Source organism: Quercus suber, unplaced genomic scaffold (assembly GCF_002906115.3).
Source record: "Quercus suber isolate HL8 unplaced genomic scaffold, Cork oak 2.0 scaffold_31, whole genome shotgun sequence".
Lineage (NCBI taxonomy): Eukaryota > Viridiplantae > Streptophyta > Magnoliopsida > Fagales > Fagaceae > Quercus > Quercus suber.
This window is the reverse complement of record NW_027069496.1, coordinates 309,427-324,213: the sequence shown is the minus strand read 5'-3', so window position 1 is coordinate 324,213 and position 14,787 is coordinate 309,427. Positions and strand designations below refer to the sequence as shown.

The following is a 14,787-nucleotide window of genomic DNA, read 5'->3' as shown; positions in this document are numbered from 1 at the left end:
CAAAGTTTATGAGGTCGATTCGTCCACTCCTGTGGAGTCTACTCCGTCTAAGACCCCTTCGTCTAAAGCCGCGCCTTCCTCGTCTCAACCATCCCAAAGGGCCCTTTCTAATATCATTGAAAATGAAGATTTGACCTGTGAGCGTTTTAAAAGTGCTGTGACGGACGAGGACATAAACGTCTGCTATGACATGTCCCTGAAGGACTTTGAACACTCTGGTGTTCATGACCTCTTCAAGGTAAAATTTCTTCCTCCGTCTTGACTGAATGTTTGTCATGACTAAATGTACATTTTTCTCTTTTTCTTTTAACTAAATCTGTTTGTTGTTGACTTTTTCAGGGCATGTCTAAGTTTATAGCCGCATCCAGACAGGCCACTAGGTTGGACAAGATGAGGATTTTACTGGAGACGAGGATACAGGAGCTAAAGGAAGAGGCTAGGCAGTGGGCTGAGGTGGCTGCCAAGACGACGGAGGAAGCGAAAGATTTTAATACTTTGGCTGAGGAGTTAAAGGTTAATACTGCAGAGAAAGATGCTCGTCTTGAAGACTTGCAAAGGAAGATAGACGAGCAAAGCATTCTCCTTTCCAAAGCCAAGGAAGATGCAGTGGCTTAGTTCAAAGCATCTAAACAATATACAGATGCTATGGACACCAACTACGCAGCAGGGTTTGAAGACTTCAGGATGGACGCTACTGAGAAGTTCCCTGATGTGGACTTCAGCTCCATCGTGCTTAATTTGAACCCTGCCACCACTAGCTCTCTCCTTGGTCTTGACTCTGAGGATGCCAACATAGAGGACGATGCCACAACTCAGCCTCAGGACGACCCCAATCCAGACGCCTCAATTTAGAAAATACTTCGATGACTTATTTATTATCTTTGAGTTTAGTTTTTTTTTTTTTTTTCCTTTTCTTTAAGAAAATATATGTAACTTAAGTACATTTAATTCGTCCATGTTTAAGGATGAATTTTTATAAACAGTTAAAAGGGTATTTAGGACGTTTCTTGTCCGCCCTTGAAAAACAATTAAATGTATTTGTTTTATGTGCATGGACGAGTGTTTATTTTCTATACTTGATTTCTTGTTTTACTCGTCTATATTTTATACACAAACTCAAACCATTTTTATTGGAATTCTCATTTGAGTGTAATTTGTCCATGTAAAATGGTAACAAAAACTTCACTCGAAATGGTTTAAGTAAATAAGCACTGCTCGTCCTTAGACTTGCCTGTGCTTTTGTCTCGTCCATGAGATACCCTTTTCTTTAAAGTAGGTGATTTAAACAAGTTCAAAACGCCCATGTTGTCCCTCGTCCATGGTATGGTTAGGTATCATCTTCTACCCTCCCCCATTTTATGGACGAGCATGCCTTGGTTTTGCTTGTAATTTGTTGTGCCAGCTCTATCTCGTCCTTAGCTTTGGACGAGAATGCTTTATTTCATCCTTTGCTTAGGAAAACTTGAGATTACATCTCTGCGTCCAGAGAATTTTCTCGTTTTAAGCTTTTCAGCTGTTTTCAAGTCAATATGAACAAAAAGCAGTGCTTGAATTATGGGTTTACACAACATTATATACATTCCACAAATATTGTTCACAATACATTGTTCATAGACGAGGCATGTTTTAAGAAACTAATGCCTGCCTTAAAAGAAAACCAAACACAAACCAAACCATAAACTTGTCCTTAACACAATAATAAGACAAATTAAATAAACAATCTTTTATGTAGAATAGTTTTTTATGTAGTCTCCAGACTCGTCCGAAGTCATGTGCATCTGAGCTTGCATTTTATTGAGAGTACTTCCTTAAGTGCTCCACATTCCAAGGATGCTCTAACTTCCTCCCATCAAGTGCTTCCAAGTAATAGGATCCTTGTCTTTTGCAGTTAACGACTCTGTAGCGGCCTTCCCAATTTGGTCCCAACTTCCCATGAGCTGGGTTCTTTGTTGCTAAGGAGACCCTTTTTAGGACGAGGTCTCCTACGCTGAAACGCCTTGGCTTCACCATTGCATCATACTGCCTAGCCATAAGGTTTTTATACCTTGCCATCCTTTGTTCAGCGTCCATCCTTACCTCGTCTATGAGATCAAGGTTCAAACGGAGTTGCTCCTCATTATCTTTGTCTTGATACGCCGCCACTCTATGATTAGCCATATGCACTTCTGCAGGTATAACCTCTTCTGTTCCATAGGCTAGCTTAAAAGGAGTTTCCCCTGTAGGAGTTCTTGCTGTCGTACTATATGCCCACAAAACACCTGGTAGCTCATCTGGCCAGACTCCCTTAGCCCCCTCAAGCCGAATCTTGATTAACTTTAGCAAGGATCGGTTTGCAACTTCTGCTTGGCCGTTAGCTTGTCGGTGGGCTGGTAAGGAGTAGTGATTTTGAATTCTAAAATGTAGGCAAAAATCTCTAAAAAGTGCCCGATACCAGCACCCTGGGTACTCCAAATCTGCACACAATGTTCTTCCACACGAAATTTTTGACATTCTGTTGCGTAATGTTAGCCAAGGATTCCGCTTTTACCCATTTGGTAAAATAATCAATACCAACCACGAGGAATTTCATTTGTCTCATGCCCAATGGGAATGGACCCAGAATGTCTAGCCCCCATTGTGCAAAAGGCCAGGGGGCCGTCATTGGAGTCAAATACTCTGATGGTTGCCTGTGGACGTTGCTGAACCTTTGGCATTGGTCGCAGACCTTGACGTAGGCCTTAGCGTCAGCTTGCATGCTTGGCCAATAATACCCTACATGGGCGATTTTGTGGACGAGTGATCTGGCTCCTGAGTGATTGCCACACGCTCCTTCATGGATTTCCCTTATTATGTAGTTTACTTCGTCCGGTGCTAAACACCTTAGATAAGACTGGGAAAAACCTCTTTTATAAAGAATCTCGTCCATTAGAACGTACCTGGCTGCCCTTACCCTTAGCTTTCTTGCTTCGTCCTTCTCTTCTGGGAGTCGTTCGTCTTTCAGGTACGACACAATTGGAGTCATCCAACTTGTCCTGCCTTCCACTTGTTGTACTTCTGGGATGTCTATACTTGGCATATATTGAATTTCATCAATTTCATCTACGGCTTCACTCGCTGAGGCTTCTTTCGCTAAAGCATCAGCTTCCATGTTTTCTACCCTTGGGATCTGAACGAAGTTCACTTCCTCAAACTTTTAACAAGGCGCATCACTCTGTTTAGATACTTCCTCATCCGCTCTTCCTTGGCTTCAAACACGCCATTCACTTGGCCTATGATTAACTGAGAATCTCCCAGGATGAGGAGTGACTCTGCTTTAACGGACTTGGCCAATTCTATCCCTTGGAGAAGAGCTTCATACTCAGCTTCATTATTAGTTGTCTGGTACTGCAAACGAACCTTGTGTTTTAATTTGTCTCCCTCTGGAGATTGTAACACCACACCTACTCCTCATACGTACTGCGTAGACGAACCATCCACATAAACTACCCACTTAATGCTTTCCTTCTCACCCACCTCGTCACAATTCATAGTAAACTCTGCAATGAAATCTGCCAGAGCTTGAGCTTTTATGGCATGCCTCGGTTGATACTTTATGTCAAACTCACTGAGCTCAACGGCCCATTGGATCAAACGTCCTGCAGCCTTTAGTTTGTTCATTGCCTTCTTGAGTGGGTGATCTGTCATGACATTAATGACGTGAGCCTGAAAGTAATGCCTTAGCTTTCTGGAGGCTGTTATCAGTGCAAAAGCCAATTTCTCCATCAACGGATATCATCCTTCTGCTCCCATCAGTGCTCTGCTGGTATAGTACACAGGTCTTTGTACCTTGTCTTCCTCCCTTACTAATGCTGAACTCACAGTGTGTGGGGTGACTGCCAGATATAAATACAACTCTTCCCCTTGCACGGACGGGCTTAACAAAGGGGCCTTGGTGAAGTATGTCTTCAAATCTTCAAAAGCTTTCTGACACTCGTCAGTCCATTCAAATGCTTTTTTAAGAACCTTAAAAAACGGCAGGCACTTGTCAGTAGCTTTAGAAACAAACCCGTTGAGGGCAGCGACTCGTTTGGTGAGGGACTGGACTTCTTTAACACTGCTCGGAGGCTTCATATTCAATATTGCTTAGATTTTATTAGGGTTTGCTTCGATTCCTCTGTAGGAGACCATAAACCCCAGGAATTTTCCTGATGATACTCCAAAAGCACATTTGCTAAGGTTCAACTTTATGTGATACTGCCTCAGTGTATTGAATGTTTCCTGCAAGTTGTCCAGATGCTTATCCTCGTCCTGAGTTTTTACCAACATATCGTCTATATAGACTTCCATATTTCGCCCGATCTGTGGACGAAACATATGATTGACTAGTCGTTGGTACGTTGCTCCAGCATTTTTCAAACCGAAAGGCATCACTTCATAACAAAATAATCCCTGACTGGTGACAAAGGACGTCTTCTCTTGGTCCGCTTCATCCATCCTAATCTGATTATATCCAGAGAATGCATCCAGGAAACTGAGCAACTTATGGCCTGCAGTAGAATCTACCAGCTGATCAATGCGTGGTAACGGGTAACTATCCTTGGGACAAGCCTTGTTTAAGTCAGTGAAATCAACACACATCCTCCACTTGCCGTTCACCTTCTTGACCATGACCACATTGGCCAACCAGTCAGGATAGTATACCTCTCGAATGAACTTTGCTGCAATAACTTCTGAACTTCCTCCTTAATAGCATTGTCTCTCTCTGGGGCAAACACCCTCTTCTTTTGTCGCACTGGTTTGGAGGAAGGGCATACACTCAGACGGTGGGTAATTACACTAGGATCTATACCCGGCATGTCTTCGTGACTCCAAGCGAACACATCTCTATTTCTTTTCAAAAAACAAATGAGATCTTTTTTGATCTTCGCTTCCAGATCTGCTCCAACCCTGGTACACCTCTCAGGGTTATTATCATCTAAAGGAATATCTTCCAACGCTTCAATGGGTTCTGCCACAACTTTCTTCTCTTCGATAGTCATCGCTTGAACTTGCTCGTCCGCAGCCAACATGGCTAGATAACACTCTCTTGCTGCTAATTGGTCTCCCTGTACTTGGCCTACCCCATGTTCCGTTGGGAACTTGACCGACAAGTGGTAAGTAGATGTAACTGCCTTCCACCGATTTAGGGTTGGCCTTCCAATTATTGCATTGTAAGAAGACGAACAATCAACTACAAGGAAGTTCACCTCTTTGGTAACTTGCTGTGGATATGCCCCCACTGTCACTGGTAATGAAATACTATCCACGGGTTGCACCTTTATTCCACCAAAACCTACTAGGGGGGAGCTCGCTGGACGGAGCAAGTCTCGTCCTAACCTCATTTGCTGGAAGGCCGGATAGTACAAGATATCAGCAGAACTCCCATTATCTATCAACACCCTTCTAGTCTTATAGTCCGCAATAAGGAGGGTGATGACAATAGCATCGTCATGAGGGTGATGGACTCTCTCTGCATCCTCGTCCGTGAAGGTGATCGCCTGCTCGTCCGTAGTCTTTGCACTCGGTGATCGTCTAGAGAGTTGAACGCTCTGCACTGCTTTCAAGTATGCTTTCTTTGACTTAGATGACTGTCCTGCTAAACTTCCCCCCAGAATGATCCTTATTTCTCCGAGCGGTGGTCGTGACGATTCTTCTACCTTCGCTTTCAATTTCTCGTCCTTGTGATCTCGTCCAAGGAAATTTTTCAACTTCCCTTGTCTGATGAGATTCTCAATCTGCTGCTTCAGATCGAAGCACTCGTCTGTGTCGTGCCCGTGGTCTCTGTGGAAGCGACAATTCTTATTCCTATTGCGTTTGTTGGATCCCCCTTCATCTTCTCTGGCCACTTCAAAGAAGGCTCGTCTTTAATTTGCAAAAGAACTTGCTCAAGTGGCACGTTCAAGGGGGTATACTGTTGATTTCGTGCTGAAGGGCCTGCTTTCTTTTCTCGATCCCTCTTATCTTCCATCCGTCCCTTCTTAGGACGAGGGCTTTGTTTCGACTGACGCATTGTGTTGGCTTCAACCTTCTCAACTCTCTTCCTCTTCTTTGCTATGATAGCATCCTCTGCATTCAAGAAGTTCTGGGCTGAATGAACTAGCTCAACCATAGTTTGAGGCACCTGTTCATATAGCTTATGGATAAATAAATCAGAATGAACGCCATTATAAAATACTGCCAGGAGGAGTTTATCATCCACCTCGTCCACCGCCAAGGCATCCCTGTTGAAACGCGTGATGAAGGACCGCAAACTTTCATTCTCCCCTTGCTCTATGGTTAACAAACTGGACGAAGAACGTTTGTGCCTCTGCCCTCCAATAAAGTTGTTGACGAACAACTTACTTAGCTCTTCAAAGGACGTCACTGTATTAGGAGGTATTTTGCTGAACCACACTCGTGCAAGTCCTTTTAGGGTAGTAGGAAAAGCTCTGCACATTATTTCATCTGGAACTCCTTAAAGATGCAAAGTAGTTTTGAAGGTGGCAATATGGTCAAAAGGATCTCGCGTCTCGTCATACGAATCTAAAGGAGGCATCTTGAACTTAGGTGGCAAAGGATGAGCATTGATGAACGCCACAAAGGGGGAATCAGTCCTGTGAACTAAGTCTTCCACAGGGTTTGCTTTCCTCATTTTTTCCCTCATCTCGTCCATGACCCTTCTCATTTGATCCATTTCTCTTTCTAAATGAGGTACCCTCCGTGAAACGGTACCTCTTGACTAATTTTTAGTTTCAACATTCCTTTCCTCCTCTTGACTCTAGGTCCATTCTCCAGCATTCCATTCACGAGGCTACTTCCTTAACTCAAGTTGTCTAACCAACTCTTGGTTTTGACGAGTTAACTCTGCCATAGCAGCAGCCATGGATTGCATTTGTTGGAATAAGAGGGGTTGCATGGTGGGTGCTGACTGATGGTCACGGTGAGGGTTACTAGATGCGTCCCTGCTTTGTTGAGGGCCTGGACTCGTAGCCCTAGATCTTGTCCGAACCATTTCAACCCTTGATTGGAGAAAGAAACTATAGAACTCAATAAATTAAGTCCTAATGACAACAGATTTTTTACGTTTCTATCCTCACAGACGGCGCCAACTGATAAGTTCTAAGGGATCAGTGGGCTGAAAAATCTTCGGATGCTCTTGATCTTGAGTAATGAGTCCTAGAAAACCAAAGAAAATTAGAGAAGACTGGTGGAAGCCGGCCTTTAATTCTCCGATGGTAAAGTTAGTAGATTGAAGGAAAAAAGAGCCCTCAAGACTTCCTTAACTTCTTATCTAGAATTTTCAAAAAGAGAAAAAGTCCCCTTACCTCTGCGCAGCAGGGCCTTTATATAGCGTTAGAAATCGGTTATTTATCCTAATCGTCGTAGAGTTTGGAAGATTCAGAGGGTAACTTCCTTAACTGTCATAAGGGTCACCTCTTCGGGAACTGTGTTGAGATTCAAGCAATATGACTTTTGGTTGGAAGTGTGCTTAGTCTAACTCTTGGTGAATTTACCTCGTCCATCATTAAAGAAGGACGATGTTCACTGCCCACTCGTCCTTCATTGGACGAGTGTATAGAAGAAGAAGAAGAATGGTAAATGAGGGACGAATGTACCAACCATTCGCTCTCCGCTTTGAACATTGCTATGGACGGCCATATGGACGAGTGATTGACTTGGTGTTTTTCTTGCACCATCACAAAGCACATTGGTTAAGACAAGATTTTCAGATAGACATATAGAACCAATATGAGTTACCAAGGCAGTTTCACCATTAGGAAGGGCAACCACACAATCAATAGCAGTGAAATTAGTCAACAAATGAACAGAATATACTATATGGTCTGTTGCTCTAGTATCAATCACCCAAATATTACCACAAAAAGCTGTTCTATGTGTAATTTGAGCAGAAAAAACTGAATGCCTCAAATCAAGACAAGTAGAGTTACCTGCCATGGTGAAAGTATCTGTGGCATTGGAAGAAGAAGGCACAGCCAGGGTAGGCCTAATCACATTGCTGGCCATGTGTGTTTCCTTGTTGCCCAAATTGAACTGAGTCTCATTGCCACTAGAGGTGAGATGAGCAGCTTGCATTTGAGTCCCCAACATGGTAAAAAACTGTTGACACTGCTCTTGAGTGAAAGGAAAAGTAGCAGAGGTGTGATCATTCTCTGTGCAAGCTTCTTGAATATTGACTTGATTGACCATAAAGTTCTTCCCTTTAGGCTTGAATCCTGGAGGGAAGCCATGTAGCTTGAAGAATTTTTCCATGACATGTCCAAGCTTCCCATAGTGAGTGCATATGGGTCTGTCTCTACCTTTGGAATTCTTTCCAGAAGCACCAGAATTGCCAAAGAAACCAGGAAAGTTGGGATTGAAATTGGCATTAGAACCCTTCACTGTAAGAGTAGTAGATTCTATGTGAACAGAATTACTAAGCCCTATGCTCCTCTGGCTCTCCTCTTGAATCAGCAAAGAGTAAACTTTGTTGATGGTTGGTAATGGTTCCATCAACAAGATTTGACCTTTGATCTGAGAGTATGACTCATTAAGCCCCATCAGAAATTGCATGACTGATTCTTGAAGACGAAGATCTTCAAGTTTCTGATGCATATTACAGGTACACTTCCCACAAGAACAAGTAGGAGTAGGCCTAAAATTCTGAAGTTGATCCCAGAATAGCTTCAATTGAGTAAAATAATTGGTGATTGAAGACTCACCCTGACACATTGAAGCTATATCCTTCTGAATTTGGAAAACCCTAGGTCCATTCCCTTGAGAATGTGTATCCCTGAGGTCATTCCAAATCTCCAGAGCAGTGTCCCTGTAGGTGATACTCACTCGAATTTGAGGTGACACAGCCTTCATCAACCAAGAACCAACCATGTTGTCACAGCGAATCCAAGCATCAACAGCTGCTGGAGTCTTTATCAATGGTGAAGAGAGAGTAATACTACCATTGACAAAGCCAAACTTATTCTTGGCAACCAATGCTTTCCTCATTGAACGAACCCAGGCATGGTAATTCTCACCAATCAACGGTTCAGGCACAAGCATGGCTCTAGGACTTTCAGCATTATGAAGAAACAGAGGATTTGAGATATCCTCTACGAGTGCAGGATCTTGCACAGAAGAAGCAGATGAAGTATTTGTTGCTTCAGCCATTGACGAAGCTTGAAACCTCTCAAGAACAAACCCTAGAAATTTGGGAGAAAATAGCTCTCAAGAACAAGCTCTAAAAATTTGGGAGAAAATAGAAAGACTTCAATGCTTTGATACCATATGAAATTTACTGAAAACTGATTTCATTAATCTGAATAAAGATACAATTACAGGTATTTATAGTATCACTAAGCAACTAAACCAGAACAAAAATGACTAATCTGACCTAACAACTTCTTACAACTAATAGAAATGTACAGCTAATCAGTCACGTGTAAACACATGCTCACAACTAACAACTATACTAACGCAGCTTTATACTTTAAACTACTTGCCGTTGATCTCTGCTTCAGGTCTAGAGCTACTTGAACTTGTGGACTCTTGTGATTCACTCAGCTGCTCTGATTTCTTGGACTTCTGATACCCTTAGTTAAATGGTTGAAATTAGATGCTCAAGAAGAATGTAAATTAAATGGTTGAGATTAATAAATTATATATATATATATATTTTTTTTTCCTTCCAACATAGGATAATTTTTCTAATTATTTTTAGTTCTTAGTATTAGTAGAAAGGGTTCTGAAAGTCTGTCTTAGATTTGGAGATGCACTATATTAAATTTTACAATCATAGTGAGTGTCCATGTTTTTAGGGACTATGTCTAAAGATGTTTAAGATAACCAAACAAAAGGTTAATGGTGTTAACACTAAACAATACAATACAATCCTATTTATTTTATTTTATTATACCTTCTGACAAGTAGTACTCTCCGATCTCTATGTCAAGTCAATCATTGATCGGCTACTAACTATCTCTAGAAGTAGCACACCAAAACTATACACGTCTGATTTTCGGGTTAATCGTCACTGATACAACTCCGGTGCAAGGTAGCCCCTATCACAAGAAACTATTTGTTCAAAAAAATTCACAATGGAATTCAAATATCAAAAGAAAGGAGAAAAGAAAGGGAACAAATGTGTACTAAGTTTAAAACTCAACTCCATAGCCTCCCAAGATGCACTATTAAAAAAAAAAAAAAAAAAAAAACCAACAATGTTTTAGTAGCTCCACTTACAATGTCCCGGCTACTCATGTACTAATGTGAGTGTTGTTATTTGGAATTAGCTTTGAGAGCCAAAATCTGAAAGCATAGGATTGAAAAGCTGATCCAAAGAGTATATTGCTAGCTTTGATATCTTGACGCACAATATGTGGTTTAATTTCCTCATGAATGTAGGCAACTGCTCGAGCAATTCCCAATGAAACCTTTCGCCGCGCTTTCCAGTTGAATTTAGTTCTATTTTCCGCACTACCTAGCAATTTAAGAGAGCAAATGTGATATGCATATGTCCCTCATGAAAGTAAAAGAAAATGAACGCAGTCTTTGTCATTATACTTGAATATCAAAATTTTGAAATATGCATAGTATATATATATATATATATGTATATATACCGAGTAATGTTTGAGAAAGGCTATTGTTTTCCATATAGTAGTAAACAAGAATTTTATGAGGACCATCAACGCAACCACCATGCAGCTCAACAAGATTTTCATGCTTAATATTGGACAGCGAAGCTATTTCAGACATAAATTCATTGTGTCCTTGACTTGATTCAGCTGAAAGCATTTTAACAGCGACAACCCTACCATCTTGAAGTTTTCCCTATAGTCCAACCAAAAAGTCAGTGGTGAAATGTATGCATTCTATATGTATAGTTAACGCCAAAACTTAGAGAAAGTTCAATTAAATTTTAAATTGAAATTCAATTTTATGCCGCGTGTTCCATCTAATTTTTAAATTTTTGTGACAAGTGAATTATTAGGTAAAAAAATCAAAGAGTCTAAATCTAATTATATTTTAAATTGAATTTCAATTGAAGTTTAACTTTATGCCATGTGTCTTATCTAATTTTTTTTTTTTTTTTTATATTTTATAGTAAGTGAATTGTTGGGTGCAAAAACCGAAAATTTCAAATTCAATTATATATATATATATATACATAAAAACAAATAATAGTATGACATATTGCCATATGTCATTTTTTTTTTTTTTTTTTCATTTTTGACTTTGATCATGTATATAAAAGGATACATGACAAACTGTAATTGTGGAATATAGTCAGTATTTTTTTTCAATGTAGTCAGGATCCTTTTCACTTATGTTAAATATGATATTTAAAATGTTATTTAAAATTTTAAATAACATGATATTTTGTATATTTTTAGATCCAATAAATAATTTCAAGTAAAGTGGAAATAGTTGTGTTTCTATTAAGGTAGTTCACCACAGATAAATACATGGATCCCTATATCTTGAACTCTTAATTGCCGAAATTAGAAACTTGAAAGAGATTTTTTTTTTTTTTTTTTGAATAATTTAAGAAGATAACTTAGAGAATGGATAACCAAGTTCAAAAATACCAGATTTTGAGCATGGATATAGATCTCCAGGTTGACCATTGATAGTATATGCATCAGAAACATTGGGGTCTCCTCCACTTTCACGGAATTCATTGTAAAGCTCCATTATATCTTTCTTCCACCACTCTCCTGCATTTCAACAAAACGTTTAATCATCGCCAGTGTTAATTTTATATCTTGTGCTACAAATCATGAATAAATGGAAAGGGTAAGTGTTTTTGAGTTAGAAAAACTTGTATACCCAATATGATGGGCACTTCAGCATGAGGCTTGGGAAATGGATAACTAGTTCCCTTCTTGGGATGGATAATGATAGCCCCATAAACAGTGGCCCTTGTCCAATCACTATGAGCATGCCACCAAAGAGTTCCTTCTTCAGAGGAAAATATGATCCTTTGGCTAAACTTTTGTCCTGGTTGGATAGGACATTGTGTAATATATTCAGGACCATCTGACCAAGGATATCTTGGTTGCTTCACTCCATGCCTACATTATTGATATTATCATCACAGTGATACAAATTTAAATTTAAATTATCAGAATACGATAAATTTAATTATTTAATCAATATTTTAATATTACCAGTGGATAGTGATGTTGTAATTGCCTTTGTTAAGAACATCAACCACGATAGTATCTCCTTTGTTAACGTGTAGAGTTGGTCCAGGAAATTGTCCGTTTACTGTCAAGATATTTTTTGTGCTGCAAAGTCTTGTGTATGGAACATCTTTTACCTTTAACGAGAAGTTAGGCAAAACTGTACTTAGGTAAATAAATATATGGACGATACAAAACAGATTCATGCATGCTTGCACTGAAATGCAACATATTCATTGACTGACAAACTTGGGATTTTAATTCAGATGTAGTTACATTAAAATGCAAACTTCAATTACGAAGTTTTTTTTTTTTTTTTTTTTTAATCCAAGATAGAATTTTTATTTTAACATAATCTAAATGTATATGTGTATGAAACTCTTATTTAGAGACTTGAACCTCTACCCTTACCTCCTCACACCTCACACCTCACAAACATACTTGTAGAATGACTACTATATCTGAGGTGTGCGGTGATAACTTCAATTATGAAGTTAATATAAAGATCTTGTGTTCTTTTTTTATTCTTCACTAGCTACAATATTTCTGATTTAATTACTGGAGAAGAAGGAACCTAGGATGCTTTTTATGCTTACCTAAGGATGTGCGCATGACGTCCTTTAGTGGCAATTAATTTGTCATTATGCTGCATATTTATCTTTTAAAGCAAACATTAATTAAACTCACATAAGGAATATTCTAGAAGCTACTACATCGAAAACATTGATAAATGTATTTGAAAATGAATGTGATTGGTGAAAAATATAATAAATGAATGTTAGAATTACTTTTTTGTAATTGGTGATATATTATTTTATAAAAATTATATGTTGTAAAATTTGTAATTTTTTTTTGGAGGAACGTAAAATCTGTAATATTAATAGCATCATTGTTCACATAATTAATATTTAAATAGTGGTGGGTCTACATGCAAGCTGAGGTGGTCACAAGACCACCCTGACTTGCAAAAAAATGTACATATATACTTGCCAAAAAAAAAATGTTAAACTAATTTATTCTGACCACCCTAAAGAAAATATTGAACACACTAACTTAAGAATTAATTTGGTTTCAACGAAAATTAGAGCTACTACATTTACAACATTTTCACAATAAGTTGACAACAAATCCAATATGTACTAATTCTAAGTTGAGCCCAATCCTGATATTTCTTTTTTACCCACCAATAAAAGTCTTTTGCATAATATTTATTGTAAAAATATTGTGAACATAGCATTACTCCAAAATTAATTTTGCCATTCAAACATAATCCTCAATCCTTTTTTAAAAAAAATAAAAAAGCTTAAATAACAACAATAATAGTAGCCCAAATAACAACAAACATAAACCAAACAAAAATAAAACAAGACCAAACAACAACAAGTGAACAAATTATTTAACAAAACCAAATGATAAAATTTGTAACTCATTCAACCTATTTAATAAAAATAATTTTTAATTAATTTTTCTTTAAAAAATGGTACCAAGAAAAATATTGTGGTTGTGAGTTCTCCTTGATGGTGACGAAAGTTATACTCTTTTATTGATTTGGGCCAAGGTTGAACTGTACAACTCATTGTTCTAAGTAGGCTGGGGCCGCAAGATCTTTTGGTCCTTATATATATAATATATATAAAAAAAAAAATTAACTACACATTCCAAAAAAAAAAAAAAAAAAAACTTGGGGGCTGTAGTTTATAATAGTGGAAAAGCTCTCAAGATCCAAAATGATGAGGAAAAGATAAAAAAACAAAGAAGAAAAAAGCACTGGATTCTAAAAGAACCCAAAAAACGAAAAAGAAGTGATTCTAACTTTAATGCCTTTGCCAACAGGCTTGCTGTTCATATTGGTATTATCTGATTTTATTCATATGGTTACACACGGTTTGAAATTTGAATCCCTTTCCCCATTTATTGTATCAAATTAATTATTAAGAAAGACTTTAATTTCTTCACGTAAGTTTACTCTCAAAAAAAAAAAAAAATATATATATATATATATATATAAAGAAAACAATAACATGTAAGGTGTATATTACCTTTTTCTTCTAAGGAAAATTGTTCTCAGACACTCGTTAATTTATACTCCATACACACGTCCATAATTTTACGCATAACGTCAACAATTTTTATAAATGTTTACATTTTAAGACATAAAATGTGTAATGTGTACAACCATGTGTGAGAATAGATGCCTTTTTGTTAAGTCCCAGCTAGCTGGGAATAGGAGGAGAAAGTCTACCTTGCTACTTGCCTGCAAGCATGTTTGCAACATATGTGTCCCTCTCTCAAATGCAATTGACCGACTAAGTCTAGTTAATCTTTAAATTGCCCTTACCACCACATCACTTAAGCATAGTGTCACTACGAATGAGTTTATATAGAGCATATATTATTTTTGTTTCCAAGCTGGTCATTTATTATGCTACAGACATGCATGCATATCTATTTTCATAGAAAACAACAAATACGTACCACAAAAGTATGACGAGCCAAACCTTGGCAATGCAGGAGACCATCCAAGATCAAAAGCCCTAAAATTTGCGGAAATAAAAATTTCATTATTAGAGACATTTTGTAGCAATGAGATATTATCCTTTCAATAATTTTCTCTGTGAGACTTTGAAAA

At 38.3% G+C, this 14,787-nt stretch overlaps 2 protein-coding genes across 3 annotated transcripts; both read right to left on the bottom strand.

Moving 5' to 3' along the window:
* Positions 1-7,536: 7,536 nt before the first annotated feature.
* LOC112000030 (uncharacterized) lies at positions 7,537-9,141 on the bottom strand. The gene has a single exon (XM_024032132.2). It carries the CDS (start codon positions 9,139-9,141, stop codon positions 7,537-7,539), a length of 1,605 nt encoding a protein of 534 aa, XP_023887900.2.
* A 2,245-nt stretch (positions 9,142-11,386) lies between these two features.
* LOC112034097 (laccase-14) lies at positions 11,387-14,787 on the bottom strand. 2 transcript variants are annotated; one of them, XM_065770431.1, is made up of 4 exons: positions 14,634-14,787; positions 12,144-12,295; positions 11,803-12,047; positions 11,387-11,690 (listed from the first exon to the last, which is right to left on the bottom strand). In XM_065770431.1, exons 1-4 carry the CDS (start codon positions 14,730-14,732, stop codon positions 11,518-11,520), a joined length of 669 nt encoding a protein of 222 aa, XP_065626503.1. In that variant the 5' UTR covers positions 14,733-14,787; the 3' UTR covers positions 11,387-11,517. The 2 variants fall into 2 exon arrangements, with proteins under 2 accessions (XP_065626503.1, XP_065626504.1); XM_065770432.1 differs by lacking the exon at positions 14,634-14,787 and adding an exon at positions 14,401-14,501.